This window comes from Giraffa tippelskirchi, chromosome 3 (assembly GCF_054371585.1).
Source record: "Giraffa tippelskirchi isolate mGirTip1 chromosome 3, T2T-mGirTip1v1.2.pri, whole genome shotgun sequence".
Taxonomy (NCBI): domain Eukaryota; kingdom Metazoa; phylum Chordata; class Mammalia; order Artiodactyla; family Giraffidae; genus Giraffa; species Giraffa tippelskirchi.
In genome coordinates this window covers 187,375,692-187,393,225 of record NC_137277.1, presented here as the reverse complement: position 1 = coordinate 187,393,225, position 17,534 = coordinate 187,375,692, and the positions used below count along the sequence as shown (strand labels likewise).

Here is a 17,534-nt window from a genome sequence, read left to right as displayed (position 1 = left end):
TTATTCCTCCTGCTTCTTGGGGCCTCGGAGGGCCCGGGGCGGGGGACACGGAGCCCAGTGCCCACAGCCCATCTGCGTTTGCTGTTGGCACTCACCCGAGCCCAGCTCGTAGCGGAACTCCAGGTGGCCGCCAACCATTGCCAGGGACACGAAGTCCTCCACCGGCCCGCTCTTCCCTCCGCTGAACAGCAGGATGCCGTCGGGCGCCAGCGGCTTGAACTCCACGTCCAGGCGCAGCTCGTGGTGTGTGTTGGTGAGAGCAGGCAGTGCCAGGTAGGAGTCCGTGCCCGACAGGGAGGGGGTGGTCACGGTCACACCTGCGGCAGCCACAGGTCAGCCGGGGCAGTGGGAACCCCAGGGTCCCAGGAGGGCTCCGACCAGGCATTCTTCCTCCAGGACCCCTGCTCACCACCACTGTCCAGTCCCAGAGGCTGGGGACCCGCTGGGCAGTGGCTGCAGCAGCGGCCTTGAGACTCCCTGCCCCCTGGCGCTGCAGAGCAGGCCGATCTCCAATCAGATCGGGCTCCTCTCTGGGGCCCTTGCTTAAGGAATTCAGGCTCCAGAATAACTGTCTCATTCACAGGCCCCGTCAGGGCCTCAGGGTGCCCTGCCCAGCTCCCCCCATCCTCCCTGGGATCCCCGGGGTCTCAGGCCCCCGCTCTGCTTACCTTCCTCACACCTCATCCCCGAGCGGCCCAGGTGGCAGCGGCAGGTGTAGCCGCGGCCATCGGGCCGGTTCACACACGTGGCGTCGGGCCCACAGGCCTCTGCGGGGGGCGGATACAGGGGGCGGTGAGGTGGGGGGGACATGGAGGTGTCCGGGGAGTGAGAGAGGCGTTCTGATGCCAGGGTCCTACCTACTGCACCCGGGGCCTCAGCTGGTTAGGGCCCAGCCAACCCGGGGGTGCTGTGTGGGGAGACGGGGGAGGGGGAAGTGACTTAGGCCAGGGTGGGCCTGGAGGGCATGGGCAGGGGGACAGCAAGGGGGGCAGTCAGCCCGTGACTCCAGGCGTTGTTCCTGGAAGACTGTTCCTGGAAGAAGGTGTGGGGGGTGAGGAGTCCCTGGGAGGCGGGGGGTGGGGTGAGTGCCGTGGTAACAGACGGGAAGGTGGTAGGTACCGGGAAGCAGTGACGGGGGCCAGTGGCCATGCCTGGGTACTGGCATGGCTATCCATCGGGATAGCAAGCGGGGTGAGGCCTTGGGTAGCAGAGATGCGAGGCGGAGGGGAAGTTAGTGTAAGCGGTGATGGAAGTCAGAAGCCAGGAAGGTGCTAAGTACTTGGGGGAGGACTCACGAGCATGGTGACTACTCAGCCGCTGGGGAAGGGGGGTAGTTGCGGGTGGATATGCAGATGCAGTGACGGGCAGAGGGAAGAGGCTGGGGTGGCAGCCACGGATGGGGCGGGTGGGTACACACCTGGGTGGCAGTGCAGGGCCTGTGAGTGCTCACAGCGGCTCCCAGTGAAGCCAGCAGGGCACACACACACGTAGCTGCTGCTCTCCGAGTCCTGGCACTGGCCCCCATTCTGCGAGGCAACCCCCAAAAGTCAGGCCAAGGACACCCTGGCCCTCCTCTACTTCCTGCGGGGTTGGGGGGGTTCCATCACGGCCAAGGGCAGTGGCTGGGGGCAGCCGGGAGGAGTGTGCGGCCTGGGGGGGGTCACCTGGCATGGCCGGTCCCGACAGGTGGGGCAGTAGGAGATGCCATGCGCCGTGAGATTGAGGTCATGGAAGACGATCTCCTCGCCTTGGATGCGCAGCTCTCGGACACAGCCTGGGTGAGGGGCGGGCAGGATGAGCTGAGGTGGGGGTGCCCGGAGGCTGGTCCTCCCGGGTGACAACGGGCTCGGCCAGCCGGGGGGAAGTCTGGCCAGGGCTGCAAGTGGGGGCAGGGGGCTCACCTATGAAGCCGCTGCTCAGCCCCGCCTTGGGGATGGCGCTGTAGTCGGGGTAGCCGCCCAGGTAGAGCTCCTCGTTCAGGTCCAAGCCCTGGAACTTGCCCTGAGCAGAGGGGACATTGGGAGTGGCAGCCAGGCTGGGCAGAGGTGGGGGAGGGGCCAGGCCTAGGGGGCCAGGGCTGGGTCTCACCTGCGAGGTGCCGTTGACGGGTGCCAGGCTGCCCACGATCAGGGAGCCCTGGGTGAGGCTCCGCAGCAGGGTCACTGTGTGGAACTGGCCCAGGGCCAGGGGCGTGGGGTGGCGGATGGTAGCCATGCCCGAGCCTGCATCAAACCTGCTCCGCAGGGCAGGGGTCGAGGGCAGGGCAGGAGAGAGAGGATGTGGGGTCTGTAGGGAGGGCCCCAGGCCGGCAAAGGGGTCGACGCCAGTCCTCGCCTCCCCGCCCACCCCACCCCTGCCTCTCCCCAAGCCTTCTCCCCCTTACACCCTTTCCCTGGGAGCTTGTCCAGAGCCGCCCCCGGGGCTCCAAGTGTGCCTGGCTTCAGGCCCCTGCAGCCTAGCACGTGGCCTCACTGCTCGTCTGAGGACCGTCTCTCTGCGATCACGTTTCTTTCCTTCTTAGTTTGCGGCTGGTCTCTCCCAACCAGGACATTACATTCCCACAAGGGCCAGAACTTGACCTGTTGTGTCTATCTATCGGTGCCCGGCACACATTCAGCAAATGACTGCTGAATGAATGAATGAAGGAGTTCTGGCCTGCAGCAGCCGTGCCCCAGAAGGTCGCTCTCAGCATCACTGAGTGTTCCTGCTGCAGTTTTGTACAGGTCAGAAGCTGCTTCCTCCACCACTGGCCAGTGGGCTGTGCTGACCCCGACAGAACGGAGGTCATCGAGGATAACAGCCACATCTCCTCCTTCCAGAGCCTCCTTCGTAACAACTCAGCCCCGGGTGGGAGGGGGGTGGCATGCCCCTGATCGGAAGTCCTGCAGTCTAGTCCCCCAGCGCCCCCTTCCCCTGTAAACGGGGAGGGTGAGGGTTCTCACCGGAACTCGGGCCTCCCGCCCACGAGGCCGAAGGAGATGAAGTCGGGCTGCCTGTTGGCCAGGTTGGCGGGGCTCCCTGGGATCTGCTTCTGCCCGTTGTACAGCAGCATCCCTGGAGGGCACAGCCATGTGAGGGCCTCCCTGTCCACCCCCATCCCTGCCCGCCCCAAGCTTGGGAGCCCGCCCCTCCCTCCGACACACCCCACACAGCCAGGGCGTCTCACTCTCAGGACGGGACTGAGATAGAAGGGCCTTGCTGAGAGTCCCTAGAAAGAAGCTGAACTTGCTCCACTTAGGAGGGAGGGTCAACCTGAAGAAGGAGAGGGAGGCAGAGACTCACCCGAGTAGAGAAGGAGGCCTGGACAGTGCAAGTCAGAGACCCGTAAGAGGAGGGAGGAGACAGATGAGAGAGAGAGAGAGAGGGGAGGAAAGGGTGAGGGGCGGGAAGGAGAGAGGAGGGAGCAGAGGCAGGAGGGAGGTGGAGCAGGAGGGCGGGGGCGGCTGCATCCGTGGCAGAGGGACCTGCAAGGGGCTTGGGTGCAGGCATCTCAGAGGAGCACATGGAGAACCGAGGTGGAGGAGAGCCAGAGAGGGGGGGCCCAGCAGGCCTGGGGGCCCCGGGACAGGGTGGGGGGCCGGGGACCAGTAGCTGCCAGGGCTCGTGCCACGCTGGCAGGGACTGCGGAGATTCCCAGTGTCAGCTCGGCTCCCGTGGCTCACCGTCTGCGGAGTCCGGCCGGAAGGTGATCTTGATCTCAAACTTCTTGTAGGCGTCCTTGATGGTGGGCAGTGGCAGGAAGGAGTGGGGGGTCTGCGTGAAGTAGGGCACCACGCGCTCTGTGGGCAGAAAGCACAGTTCAAGACAACACTCCCCCCAGGCGGTGGGCAGGGCCGGGGTGGGGTGGGGTGGTCTCACCTGGCACCTGCAACTGGGCGAAGGCCTTGACCTTGCCCTGGCGGTTGGTGGCGGTGCAGACGTACGTGCCCTCGTCCTGGGGCTGCACCGAGGGCAGCAGCAGCATGTGGTTCTCCAGGCGGCTGTCGGGTGGCAGGTTCCCGTCCAGCTGTAGACACATCAGCACTTTGACCCCTGGCCGCGGCCCGCACCTCTGTGGGGCCTGCCTCCCACCCCTGCCTGGGGCCCACCCTTGGACCCAGAGTGCGGACTCCGTGCCAAGCCTGGGGGTCCTAGGGACAGTGACACGGGGAAGACCTGCTCCCGGCCACCCAGGCACACCTGACGGCCCCCTGCCCAGCAGTTACCTTGCTCCAGGTGATTTCAGGAGCGGGGTAGCCAGAGACCATGCAAGGGAAGACAGCTGTAGAACCCGCGGGCACGCGGACCTCAGGGGGCGTTGAGATCTGAGGCAAGGCTTAGAGGAGGGAGGGAGATGCAGGCCGTCAGTCTGATGACGGCCACAGCCTGACTCGTTTAATCCTCACACCCTCCCTGGGAGGGAGGCACTGTGTCCCCGTTTCACGGATGAGGAAGCTGTGGTTGGGAGGAAAAGGAGCCGTTCACTCCTGTTGCACCGATGGAACCGGGCAGGGCCAGGGCTCAGGGACGTGTCCAACTGACCCCACAGACAGAGCCTCGAAAACCCACCAGGCTGGAACATTGTGCAGCCCTCGGGGGACCTGAAAAGGGGGTATTAGGGCAGCGGGGGTAAGTTTGGGGGTGAGTCAGAGGGCCTGGGGTGAAAAGGAATAGCTTTTGAAGATTATAACTGCCTGGCATCATTTATGCCCATGTTTAACTTCTTTGTTTTAATTTAAAATTGTTCTAAATTAAATTAAAATTGTTTTAATTTAAAAATTTTTAATCTTTTTTTGCCATGCCATGTGGCATGTGAGATCTAAGTTCCCTGACCAGTGGACTGAACCCTCACCCCTGGGAGTGGAAGCATGAAGTCTTAACCACTGGACCACCAGGGAAGTCTCATGTTTTACTGTCTGTACGTCTGTTTTGTGTCTGTGTTGTCTCTGCCATCATTCTGAGCTGCAGGTCCCACTCATAGAGGGGGAACTCCTGCAGGTGAGGAGTACGTGTCTGATTTTCTCTTGATGCCCCATGGCACAGGTTTCCCTGCAAGTTCCAGCTGCCCCAGAGGACCACTCACGTCTGTCCCCTGCTGCACCTGCTTGTTAGGAAAAGTGAAAGTGAAAGTCGCTCAGTCGTGCCCGACTCTTTGCGACCCCATGGACTTTACAGTCCATGGGATTCTCCAGGCCAGAATACTGGAGTGGGTAGCCTATCCCTTCTCCAGGGGATCTTCCCGACCCAGGAATCGGGGAAGCCCTGCTTGTTAGTAAACCCGCTCCCTAAACACACTGAGCTGAAACTCTCCGCGACAGCAGGAAGGAGGAGGGCAGGCTGGGCAGGAGGTGGCCGAGCACCCTCCGGGCGCCCCCGGTCCCCGCCGGCCCTCACCTTGCACGAGCAGCAGCACATGGGACTGGGTAGTGCCCGCGGCATTGGTGGCGGTGCAGCGGTACTGCCCTGCGTCGGCCAGCTCCACGTGGGCAATCCTGATGACGCCTCCACTCTGCACGACACCCGGCCGCAGGCGCCCGCCCACTTTGCTCCATGTCACCTGGGGCTTGGGGTCCCCCAGGGCCAGGCACTCGAACTCCACAGCGTGGCCGACCACCACGGACTGCACGGAGGTCCGGATGTTGATGAGCACGGACGGCAGAGCTGGGGAGGATGGTGGCAGATGGGGTGAGGCCGGCCGGCTGAGGCCTGGGCTCGGGGAGGCTGCAGACGCCCCCGGCACAGGTGGACACTGCAGCTGAGGCTGCCAGCATTTCGCTCGCCTTTTCCTGCCCCCACTCATTAGCATACTCACTTGTTTGCTCTTTTGTTCATTCGCTTCCTCACGGGCGCATCCGCCGTCATTTTCACTGGTTTGTCTAAGCACCCACAAACTCCGTGCATCTTCCTGCTCCCCCCTCCTTTGCAATATTCACAAGCCTCCTTACTCTCTGCTAGTGAAAGTCGCTCAGTCGTGTCCGAGTCTCTGCGACCCCCTGGACTATACAGTCCATGGAATTCTCTAGGCCATAATACTGGAGTGGGTAGCCATTCCCTTCTCCAGGGGATCTTCCTAACCCAGGGATCAAATCCAGGTCTCCCGCACTGCAGGAGGATTCTTTACCAGCTGAGCCACCAGGGAAGCCCAGATGCAAGCAAGATACAATCAAATAATCCTCTTTATTTGTACACATTTAAGGGGTTTCTTTGGAGAAGGAAATGGCAACCCACTCCAGTATTCTTGCCTAGAAAATTCTACGGACAAAGGAACCTGGTGGCTACAGTTCATGGGGTTGCAGAGTTGGACATGACTGAGCGACTATCACTCACTCACTCAAGGGGGTGCTTGGGGAATATGGTCCCTACGCCTTTCATCTCTGTCCCCTGCTCTTAGCAGAAGTCTGAAGCCACCCTCCTACCTTGGACAACTAGCTGGGCACTGGCCTGGGCCTGTCCCCATGGTCCCTGGGCCTGGCACACATAGGTTCCTTGGCAATTCTGGTCCAAGTTCTGGATTCTGTGAAGAAACGAATAAGACATCAGTGAATAAAAACAATTGCTGAGAATATTTGGCATCTGTGTAGGAGTTGAAAGCTGTCAGAGATCAGCACACGATGTAAATTCCTAGTCTCCCCAGAACCCAGGGAGACAGGCAGGCGGGCGGGGTATCACTGCGCACACTTCACAGCAAGACTTTCTGGTCTAGAGCTCAAGGTCACAAAGTTATCAGGTAGCAGAGCTGCAATCGGGGCCACGTGTCTGTATCTGGCCTCAGAGCCTGTTCAACTTGCCTTTAACAATAACACAAACATGGGCCACTGAGGACTGCAGGCCTTCCCTGTGCTGAGCGCTGTGTTAAGCGCTTTGGGGTCTCGCGTAACCCACCGCACGACTGATAGCCCTGAGGCTCAGGGAGGTGAAGTGACTTCTCAAGGCCATCGTCTCATGCTCAGCCCCGTAGGACACGGATTCTAACAGCCCCACTGTGGGCCTTGGGCTGGCGCGCCCCACCCCCACTCACCGGAGCACCCCATCGTGCACGCTGTGGCCAGGAGGCAGCAGACCCCCTTCCTTGACCCAGCGGAGCTGGGTGCCTGGGTCGCTGGGCACGACACAGTGGAACTCCACGCTGGCCCCTATGCTCTTGGTCTCCAGCTGAGGCGTGACCTGGACCGTGGGTATGGATCCTACTGGTGCGGGCGTGGCGGGGAGAGAGCCCGAGGGGCCTGCGGGGACAGGTATGAGGTTGTGAGTGTGTGTGTGTGTGTGTGATGTCCCTGATGCTGCGCCAGGACCCGGGAACCCCCATCCTAACATTCAAAGGACCTTCTCCCGTTTGCCTCTCTGACCAGGGTAAAAAGATCTTTCACTGGCAGATTCGTTCACCTGCTCACTCGTTTAGTCATTTAATCAACACATATAAGGGTCCATGGGGACTTCCCTGGTGGTCCAGTGATGAAGGATCCACCTCCCAAGGCAAGGGACGCAGGTTCAACCCCTGGTCAGGGAACTGAGGTTCCACGTGCCACAGGACAACTAACCCTGCAAGCCACAACTGCAGAGCCTGGGTCACGACTAGAGAGACGACTGCACGTTGCAACGAAAGGTCCTGTGTGCTGCGATTAAGACCCAACGCTGCCAAATAAATGTGTATGAAAGGAAAACAGTCTGTGAAGTGCTGGACTGCACTTTCACAAGCTCCTGGCCTTCAGGCGGGAGGAGGGCAGCCCAAGGTCAGAGTGGGAGGGGTTGGTCTTGGAAAGATTCAGACATTTGAAGGAAGGACAGCAAAGACTATTCTGGCCCTAGGCTAAAATAGGAGGGGGCTTCCCTGGTGGTGCAGGCGATTGGAATCTGCCTGCCAGTGCAGGGGACACGGGTTTGATCCCCGATACAGGAAGGTGCTACTTGCCGCTGAGCAGCTAAGCCCGTGCACCACAACTACTGCAGCCTGTGCTCTGGAGCCCAGGAGCTGCAACTACTGAGCCCGCATGCCACAGCTACGAAAGCCCCCGTGCCCCAGAGCCTGTGCTCCGCAACAAGAGACGTCACTGCACCACGAGAGAAAAGCCCCCATTCGCTGCAACTTGAGAAGGCCCTTGCAAAGCAGTGAAGACTCATCACAGCCAAAAATCAATCAATCAATAAGTGAACAAAAATTTACAGAAAATAGGAAGATCCCAGGTGAAGGCACCTACCTGTTTGGGTAGGTGAGTGGGTCAAATTTACCATTTACCATTTACCAAGCGCCTACTACCTGCTCCAGGCTCTACATACGTGCATCTTTCTAAGTCAGCCTATGTGCTAGCCTTGTCCCCTCTACTTGACAGTATGAAAACAATGAAGTTTGAGGTCCACTGACTTGGCCAAGGTCACACAACCATCAAGCAATGGAGCTGGGGCATTGAACCCAGGACCCAGGCTCACTCTGGCCTGGGGCTCCCGAGGAGACCACAGAGATGCTGGATTCCCTAGAAACCTGCTGAGACCCCGGGCAGCCGGGGCTGGGTGCTGTCCCATCACACATTTGTTGTGGTCACCATCTAGCATTACACGGCCTGTTCTGAGTGCTATGGGTGGACAAGCCCAGGGCTGCTAGGTCTGGATTCGGGCCCTGCCCTGATTGTCCAGTCCGGCAGGTGAGGCAGGCTGGAGTACGTATGTAAACACAGCCTCTGGCAGTGTGAGGTCAATGTCCAGGAGGGGCTGTGGACACAGCGGTGAGAGCTACAGGTGCTGAGAACAGTGAGGTGGGTCTTTCTGGAGGAGGCAGGCCTGTCTCAGGCCTTGGGGAGCAGGGGAAAGGCAGGAGTTCCCGCTAGAGTAGTCAACGGGGGTCTCTGTGCCCCAAGTGAGGCGCCAGCTGCGGGGTAAGTGAAGGGCTCAGACAAGCGCCTGGAGGAAAAACGGACCCTCGTCCTGCCCAGCCTGAGCTGAGGCCACTCACCTCGGACGAGCACCTGGGCAAAGGCCTCAGCCAAGCCCACCTTGTTGGTGACCTGGCAGCGGTAGCGGCCCGAGTCCTCGGGGGCTGCGGCCTCGAACAGCAGCAGCTCGTTCCTGGTGGTGGCCCCCGCCGGGAGGCGGCCACCCACGCGGCTCCACTGGAAGGTCAGCGGGGGGGTCCCGTGAGCCAGGCACTGCAGCTGCACAGTCTCCCCGGCTCGCACCGAGGCGTGCTCCGGGACGGTGGTGGCGTAGGGCGGGCCTGGGGTTGGGGGGGAGTGGGACACAGAGGTCAGGGCGGCAGCTGGTGCTAGGCCCCAGCAACTGGCCAAAGGGACCAGCGAAGCCGAAGGATGCTGAGCCCCGAGGACTGGGGGTGAGGGAGGGTCAGGTCCCAGGCGGGGATGTGGGTGTTAGGGAAGGGCAGGCTCCTGGGGCCTGAGGGGCCTGCGACCCTCCAGATGGGTCTCCCGGGGTTCCATCCGGGGTGGAGCCTGGCGGGGGGGGTGGTGGTGGGCGCTTGGACCTCCGTGTGGTGCAGAGAAGGTAGCCTGGGGAGAGCAGGCCAGGGCCTTACTCTCTACATGCAGGACGACGGTGGCCTCGGCGTGCCCGGCAGAGCTGGTGGCATTGCAGATATACTGGCCCGAGTCCTGCTGGGCCACCCGCGGGATGATGAGCGTGTCGCCTTCCAGCCGGTGCTGCCAGGGCAGCGGGGAGCGCAGCTTGGACCACTGGATGGTGGGCTTGGGGCTGCCTGCGGAGTGGAGTGGCAGAGGTTGGTAGAGGCTGCCCCCCAGGACTGGCTGGGGGGCGGCGTGGGCAGGAAGGGACCTGGGTGAGCTTGCTCCTTCATGGGGGCCACTAAGCAGGCCCCTCAGCCATCGCCGGGTGACTGCACCCTCCCTGGGCATGACATCACCTTCGGGTCTCCGAAGATGTCTCAATTCTGGGCCCGTGGCTCCGCCCGCCTTGTGGACCCACACCGTCCGCACCTGTGGCTGAGCAGCGCAGGGTGGCCGTGTGTCCGGCTTCCACAGTCAGCTCGACTTCTTCCACCTGGACCTGGGGGGCCCCTGGGGCCACAGCGCCCGTGTCTACAATCACTTCCACTCGCTTCTGTGCCGTGCCCAGTGCATTCTGAGCTAGGCAGACGTAGGTGCCCGCATCTGACGGTTTAGCGGATGAAATCTGGAAGAAGCAAGGGTCTTGGTTATGGGGGCCCTGAGGGAGGGACCTTGGCATCAGCCCCTAGCTTTGGCTTGGTTTTAAACTCTTTACTTGTTCGTCCGTTTTTAGCTTTCCTATTTGATTGGCTGCTTGAGGGCTCACACTCAAGACGTCCCACCAGTCCATGCATTTACTTGTCCATCCAGTCACCTCACCCCTCTATTCATCCATTTATACACCATCCACCCATCTACCCACCCATCCATCTACCCACTCATCCATCCATCTACCTACCCACCCACCCACCCACCCATCCATCCATCTACCCACCCATCCATCCACCCACCTACCCACTCACCCACCCATCCATTCATATACCATCCACTCATCCACCCGTCTACCCACCCACCCACCCAGCCATCCATCCATCTACTCACCCATCCATCCACCCACCTACCCACCCATCCACCCATCCATCCATCCATCCACCCACCCATCTATCCATCCACTGACCCATCCAACCACCCACCCTTCAATCTCTTCCTTCCTCCTTCCCTTCTGCCCACTCGCCTTCTTTCTTCCTGTCTTCCAATCTACCCATCATCCACCTATCCCTCCCTTTCTCCATCAATTCATCACCCGTCTGGTGAGCCACCACTCTCTCCTCCAAGTATCTGCTCAAGGATGGGCTCTGACTGGGCCTCAGATCCCGAGATGACACCTCCCTGGCCTCACCTGCAGCACCGTGTGACTGTCTAGGAGCCCATGTGCCCGCTGCTCCAGGTGGGTGGGGGCACCGATCCGGGTCCAGCGAGCGGAAGAGCGGGGCTCCCCGGCACTGACACACTCCAGGGTGACATCCTTTCCCAGCTTCACCCGCACAGGGCCCTCGGGGAGCACGGACACCGTAGGGGGCCCTGTCCAGAGCAATGACACCGCTGACACACACGCGGGGCCCTGCCGGTCACGTGCACTGTCACAGCCCCCTCGTTAGTAACTGCCAGTGCGCACTGGTCTCCTCACTGAACCCATGCAGGGACCGAGGCTCAGAGCGGGAGAATGCCCAAGAGAGAGGCAAGTGGTAGAGGCGGGATTTACGCCTGGAGGTTCTAAGCTCGGAATCGAGGCTGGAAACAGGAAGGAAGAGCCTGTGGGGTCGAAGGCTCTCACCGTGCACGCTGAGGTTGACGACACTCTGGGCCACGCCATAGGCGTTGGAGGCCACGCAGCGGTAGGCACCGTGGTTGCTGGGCCGGGTACCCACGATGGTGATGATGGAGCCATTGGGGCTGATGCGGACGTTGTCTGGGATCGGGGAGGGTATGGTCAGTGAGGGTGTCCTCCTGCCTGGGAGCTGCCAGGAGGCGCACCAGTGCCCCGTGCCCTGACCCCTCTGGTCTGGGTGTATCCAGCTCACAAGGTCACAGATGGCCGAAGATGGAGACACTTCTGGGTCCAGCGCTGTCTCCATCCACATCGGGACACCCAGACCCCAGGGGGAAGGGCTTTACCCAGGGTCACACAGTGACTTTGGTGCCAGCCTCCAGTGGTGGTCATCGTGCATTCGTACCCATCTCCAGTCCCCTGGCACCCGGACCAGCTCACCCTCCAGCTCCTGGTTCCGAGTCTTCCACTCAAGGCTGATGGGGGGTGCCCCGTCATGGATGAGGCACTTGAAGCTGGCATCTTGGCCCTGCTGCACGGTACTGCTGGGCGGGTCGATAGAGATCACGGGGCTCCTAAGACCTGGGGGCAGAGGGCTGGGCTGGGCAGGGCTGTGTGGGTTCCAGGGTCTCCCTGCTTCCCTCGGCCCATGGCGTCTGCCTCACTCACGGTAGGAGGACCCCGCGCTGGGTGGGACAGTGATGGTGAAGGAGGCTTCCTGCTCGGACCCTGAGCCGCCAACCACACGGCACACGTATTCTCCGGAGTCAGACTGGGAGACGTGGTGGAGCCGTAGCCGGGAGCCGTGGGTCTGGCGGAATGAGGAAGTGTGGCTATAGTGCCAAAGCACTCGGGGCAGGGCCAGCCCCCAAGCCCAGCTGTGCCAGCGTGTACGGAGTTCTCCCTTGGGTCTCAGAAGCTCAGAGCTCCAGCTGGCGGCAGGGGTGGGGGGGTGGGGGGGTGGTGGTGGTGGTTCACAGATGGCTATAAGCCCAGCGCATCCCCTTTATAGAGGGGGAATCCGGTGCAGGAGATGATTCAGCAGCAGAGCCAGGACAAGAACCCAGGTCCCTTGACTCAGGCTGGTGACAACTCCTTGCACAAAAGTATTTGATCCCCTGGGGTCCCCAGGCAGGCCGGGGTTTGTATGGAGAAGGTAGGGGAGGCAGAAGGTAACCGCAGGTCAGACCTGGCCCACTCTGGATTCCTCCCCATCCAGGGCCCCTGTACCTGGTGTCGGGCAGGCAGGCTGCCCCCGCGCTTGTACCACGTGACCTGGGCGTGGGCCTGCCCGGGTACCACACAGTTCAGATCCAGGGTCTGCCCTTCGGTGACGTGGGAGGAGGAGGCCTCGATGTGGATGGGCTGGGCGAGTCCTGGGGCTGTGGACACAATGGGTGGTGGGTGAGAAAGGCGAGGCTCTGGGGGTGCAGGCAGACACTGAAGGCGGGGGGCAGTGAGCGCCAGCTGGTGCTCCTTGGAGGTGCACTGGCTTCAGAGCCGCTGACATGGCTGAGTGCCGTCGACTTAAGAAGAGTCTCGGTCTCCTGGGGGCCGGGATGCCACGTGAGACCTTGGTCCCCAGTGGTTGGGGACCTTCCTGGAGCTGAGGGCTAGAGCCCTGCTGGAGAGCAGGAGGAACAAGGCCAGGAAGGGGCCCCAAGCCTGTGCCCCAACTCTACCCGCGGCTCCTGTCACTCACCAGGAATGGGAGTTGGGCTGGAAGCCTCGATCGTGACCAGGACAGAAGCCTCCAGGGTGCCTGAGCTGCTGGTCACTTGGCAGGAGTATTCGCCAGAGTCGGCGGGGGACACGTGGTTCAGTCTCAGCAGGGGGCCGTGGACCTGTCCAGGGTGGGGAGAATGAACTAGGGGGAGGGCTGGTGGCCCAGGCTTTCAGTTGCCCCGGCCCTCTGACACCTGTACCCCAGGACCGTCACGGGCCACTGCGGAGGCGGTCTCCTGCCAAAGGCGACCCCCTCTGACATGAGACGCTGCGGAGGATGTTTACTGTTACATTTTTCCTGGCGGGAGAAAGCGGCGCCATGAGTGAGAGCGTTCTTCTCCGTTTCTTCCCTCTCTCTTTTTTTTAAATTTTTGGCCGTACTCTGCAGCATGTCGGATCTTAGTTCCCTAGCCAGGGATTGAACCTATTTCCCCTGCATTGGAGTCTTGGGGCAGCCCTTGCATTGGGTGCTGGGCAGCCCTTGGTATGAAGGGTTTATCCCCACCGTGTCCAGCTTGCCCTTGACCCCTTGACCCCTTGACCCCTTGACTCCCAGTGATCTTCTGCTGCCATTCTTCCTGAAGCCCTGAATGTTGGGGCCACTTTCCCTCCTGGGCAGGGGACAGGGTGGAAAGGGAGTGCCCGTACCCTGCTTTCTCCAGACTCCATACCTGGTGCCGAGCAGGAAGGCTGCCTCCACGCCTGTGCCAGGTGACCTGGGCGTGGGCCTGGCCAGGCACCACGCATTTCAGATCCAGGGTCTGCCCTTCGGCCACGTGGGAGGAGGAAGTCTCGATGCGGATGGTAGGGGCTCCGCCTGGGGCTGGCCCACAGGAAGAAGTCAGTGAGCTGGGGCTCCCTGTGCCCTCAGCCCCTGCCCCTGGGTGCCCAGGTGTTCAGACCAGAGGCTACGGGACCACAGTCCTGATTCCCCCCCTTCCCGTTCCCCTGAGGCCTGGAGCAGCTGGGTTAGCCAGGGGCACGGAGGTGTGTCATTCTCCAGACGATGGCCCACCATCTCCTGAGCTCACAGCATCGCTGGCGGCCGGGGATCAGGGCCAGGGCCCTCCACACGGATCACTAATGGTTCCCAGACTCGCACAGTATGTGGCTAAGAACCCAGACTCGGGGGCCACACGGCCTGAGCTCAAAACTCAGCCCTGCCACTTATCAGTTGTGGAACCTTTGGAAAGCTATTTAAAAAAAGGAAAGCAAAGCAAAAAATAAACCTCTCCATGCCTCAGTTTCCCCATCTGTAAAACAGAGAGAACCATCATACCAACCTCAAAAGTTTACTGTGAGGCTGAAACAATTTCCTATGCGTAAATATGCCAGGGTCTGCCACCTAATAAGTGTGTATCATGTTTGTTACTTAGCAGCTCAGGTACTATTATCATGAATCCACATGTTCCCTGTGCTGTTAATTCCTTTCCATTTTCATTTTTAAGTGAGTCACTGAAAATGACCCTTAAATACACAGCCCCATTATAGGCAATGATTTCCATGCAATTATGACAGGTCTGATGTGTTGTTGTTTTTTGCCTAGAATACCACCATTGATACAAAAGATGTTTGTCAGGGTACCACCTAAAATCACCCTCTCTGGCCCCAGAGGTGTAAGCTGCAGCCTTTTAAGGAACTTGTGTCATTGTTGCAAGGGCTCTACCAGCCCCACTTTACAGATGCAGAAAGGGACACACAGGAGTCCCTCGTGTAACATTTCAGAGTGTGGACAGAGCGGCAGGGACTCAAGCCACACAAGCCAGACTCTCGGCTCCATGTTCTCGGGCCCCTGGGGACGAAACCCAATCGGTCTGGCTCCCGACCTCGGCCTGCCGGTCCCCTCCTCTCCTCCCTCCAGCCTCCCAGCCCCACCGCAGGGATCCTCACCGGGCACGACAACGGTGCCAGAGCCGGCAGCTTCAATGGTGACCAGGACGGAGGCTTCCAGGGGCCCAGAGCCGAGGGCCACGCGGCACACGTACTCTCCCGAGTCGGCGGGGGACACGTGGTGCAGCCGCAGCCGCGAGCCGCGGGTCTGAGGGCGGACGGCGCGGGAGAGAAGCAGAAGTGAGGCGGCGTGGAGAGTCAGCCCTTGGAGGCTGGGGCTGGCGTTCAGCCTCTGACCTGGGCAGGCCCTGCGTCCCACGGGGGGCTCCCAGGTCTCCTTCCCGGGCAGGGCGTGAGGGACAGGCCCCAAACCGGGACCCCCACATCCAGCAGCCCTCCCACTGTGTCCTGCCCCCCACTCACTCCCCAACCTGGTGGTGAGCCGGGAGGCTGCCTCCACGCCTGTGCCACGTGACCTGTGCGTGGGCCTGGCCAGGGACCACGCAGTTCAGATCCAGGGTCTGCCCTTCAGCCACGCGTGAAGACGACGACTCGATTCTGATGGGCATGGTCCCTCCGGGGCCTGGGGGCACAGAGACAGAGAGCCGAGGCTTTGGTCCTGTCATGTTTGGGAGCCTCAATTGTAGAAACTCCCACTGTCCCCCAGGGAGGGATGCTAGCTAACACTTATTACGCACTTACAGGATGCCAGGCACTGTTCTAAGTGCTTTCTGCGCATTATTAACTCAAGTCATCCTTACAAAATTCACCGACTTCCTGCGATGATGGGAATGCTTATCATCCACACCGTCTGATGGAGTAGCGGCTACCAGCTAGTGCAGCTCCTATGCACTTTGTTATTGAAACATGAAGATGTGAATTTAGCATTTTAACTAGTTTAAGTGACCTAGCATAGCTAGTGGCCACTGTATGGGACAGCTCTCTGAGGCTGAAATGACCGATATCCCCGCTTCACTGATGAGGGTACTGAAGCCGAGAGGGCTGTTTCTCTGTCAAGGTCCTTAGTGGCGCTGGCAGGATGTGAACCCAGGCATCTTTCTGGCGAGCCCTCATCCTGGACCACCACCTAGTCTGAGTGCCCTGACTACAGAGCCCTTCCTCCCCAGAAAACACAGGTACCAGCATCTCCCACTCCCTCCCTGGGTCATTCATTGGACTCACTAGAGGGGCCAGCAGTGCTGGGGGAGACTGAGACCACGATGGAGGCCTCCAGGGCATCGATGTTGTTGTTGGCCCGGCACACGTACTCTCCTGAATCCGCCACGGACATATGGTGCAGCCTTAGGTGGGAGCCGTGGGCCTGGGGGTGCAGACACGGAGGGGGTTGAGGGGCTGAGGGGTCACCAGCTGGCTCGGGCCTCCTCTGTCAGACCGGCTGAGGCCACCCCCTGTCTTGCCTCAGGCAGGAGGAAGGACCGCCAGCTAATGCTTCGGGCCGTTGGCCCCGGGGGCTGTCCCCGAGCTGCCCACCCTGTGGCCGGGCTCTGCTCTGTACCTGGTGTCGAGCAGGAAGGCTGCCCCCACGCTTGTACCAGGTGATGGAGGCCTGGGGCTGCCCGGCGACCACACAGTGCAGATCCAGGGTCTGCCCTTCGACCACCGTGGGGGACGAGGACTCGATCCTGATCGGCGGGGAGACGCTGGGCACTGGGGACCAAGGGGAACGGACCACACAGCTGGAGTCAGACGGCAGTGCCCAGTGCCAGGACCCCACTGCCTCCCCTGAGCCCCTGCCTTCGGCAGCGCTCACCGTGGGAGGAGTCACTGCCCTGGACGGTGACGATGAGGGAGGTCTCCTGGGAGCCAGCCCCGTTACTGACATGACAGACGTACTCCCCAGAGTCTGCGGGCGTCACCTGGGGGATCCGGAGCCTGGAGCCCACGATCTAAGGCAGAACGGGTGTCAGCAGGTTGGGAGGCAGCCCCTCCAGCTCTCCCAGACTCTGGCAGCCTTGCTGCCTTGCTGGTGGGGGGGCGGCCTGCCCCGACCCGGGTCTCCTTCTGAACTTGGTCAACGGCCTTCCTGAGGTTCCGGGCTGGGTGCACGGTGCCTCCAGCCTTTGCACTGTTTCTCAGCCGTCACCCCTCCAGCAAGCCCGCCGAGGCCCTCCATGGGGACTCCTACTACAGGGCTGTCACATGGCACACCTGCCTTGCCCTCTTTAGTCTTTGAGCTACCGGAGGGCATGCCCTGGTTTCATCCCCTTAGAATTCTCAGTGGCAGGAGTGGGACGTGGCCTGGAGCAGGTTCTCAGGGAAGGGCCAGGACTGAGTGAATCACAGAATGTTCTGTACAGGACCCACGGAGGTCAGTGGGACCTCTCTCCGTGTCCCCAGCACTGGCCCAGGGCCCCTCCGGCAAGAACGCTCGGTGTGTGTTGAATGACTGAATGGGCACAAAGCGGGCTGTGCGGAGCTCCTCCTGATTGCCGTCGGGGCCGGGGACGCACTGCGTGTGCCCTCCCTGCTCGCTGGTTCCATACCTGGTGCCGGCTGGGGAGGCTGCCTCCGCGCTTGTACCAGGTGATGGTATGGGGGGCTTGGCTGGCCACCAGGCAGTTGAGGTCCAGGGTGCGCCCGTTGGCCAGGGAGTCAGAGGAGGACTCGATGCGGACGGGGTACACCACGTTCTGGTCTGGGAGCGGGGAGAGACGGGGGTCAGGGTGTGGGAGCCAGCGAGGCTGGGGCGGCCCCTCCCAGCC

At 61.2% G+C, this 17,534-nt stretch overlaps 1 protein-coding gene across 6 annotated transcripts in view; it reads right to left on the bottom strand.

Annotated features, from left to right (window-relative positions):
• The window catches only part of HSPG2 (heparan sulfate proteoglycan 2), a 107,984-nt gene that overhangs the window by 6,808 nt on the left and 83,642 nt on the right, over positions 1-17,534 (bottom strand). For 5 of the 6 annotated variants that reach the window (XM_081574591.1, XM_081574592.1, XM_081574587.1 and 2 more), the window contains 29 exons: positions 17,316-17,467; positions 16,583-16,718; positions 16,328-16,479; positions 15,994-16,132; positions 15,243-15,394; positions 14,872-15,019; positions 13,653-13,804; positions 12,959-13,100; positions 12,487-12,638; positions 11,926-12,067; positions 11,698-11,838; positions 11,263-11,397; positions 10,828-11,009; positions 9,918-10,113; positions 9,500-9,679; positions 8,924-9,184; positions 6,998-7,202; positions 6,396-6,493; positions 5,374-5,640; positions 4,206-4,315; positions 3,859-4,006; positions 3,663-3,779; positions 2,943-3,054; positions 2,089-2,233; positions 1,902-2,001; positions 1,665-1,774; positions 1,418-1,526; positions 669-767; positions 96-317 (listed from right to left, as the gene is read on the bottom strand). In XM_081574591.1, coding sequence (XP_081430717.1) covers positions 96-317; positions 669-767; positions 1,418-1,526; positions 1,665-1,774; positions 1,902-2,001; positions 2,089-2,233; positions 2,943-3,054; positions 3,663-3,779; positions 3,859-4,006; positions 4,206-4,315; positions 5,374-5,640; positions 6,396-6,493; positions 6,998-7,202; positions 8,924-9,184; positions 9,500-9,679; positions 9,918-10,113; positions 10,828-11,009; positions 11,263-11,397; positions 11,698-11,838; positions 11,926-12,067; positions 12,487-12,638; positions 12,959-13,100; positions 13,653-13,804; positions 14,872-15,019; positions 15,243-15,394; positions 15,994-16,132; positions 16,328-16,479; positions 16,583-16,718; positions 17,316-17,467 — 4,404 coding nt within the window. The remainder of the gene's footprint in view (positions 1-95; positions 318-668; positions 768-1,417; positions 1,527-1,664; positions 1,775-1,901; positions 2,002-2,088; positions 2,234-2,942; positions 3,055-3,662; positions 3,780-3,858; positions 4,007-4,205; positions 4,316-5,373; positions 5,641-6,395; positions 6,494-6,997; positions 7,203-8,923; positions 9,185-9,499; positions 9,680-9,917; positions 10,114-10,827; positions 11,010-11,262; positions 11,398-11,697; positions 11,839-11,925; positions 12,068-12,486; positions 12,639-12,958; positions 13,101-13,652; positions 13,805-14,871; positions 15,020-15,242; positions 15,395-15,993; positions 16,133-16,327; positions 16,480-16,582; positions 16,719-17,315; positions 17,468-17,534) is intronic. The other variant, XM_081574593.1, reaches the window with a different exon arrangement.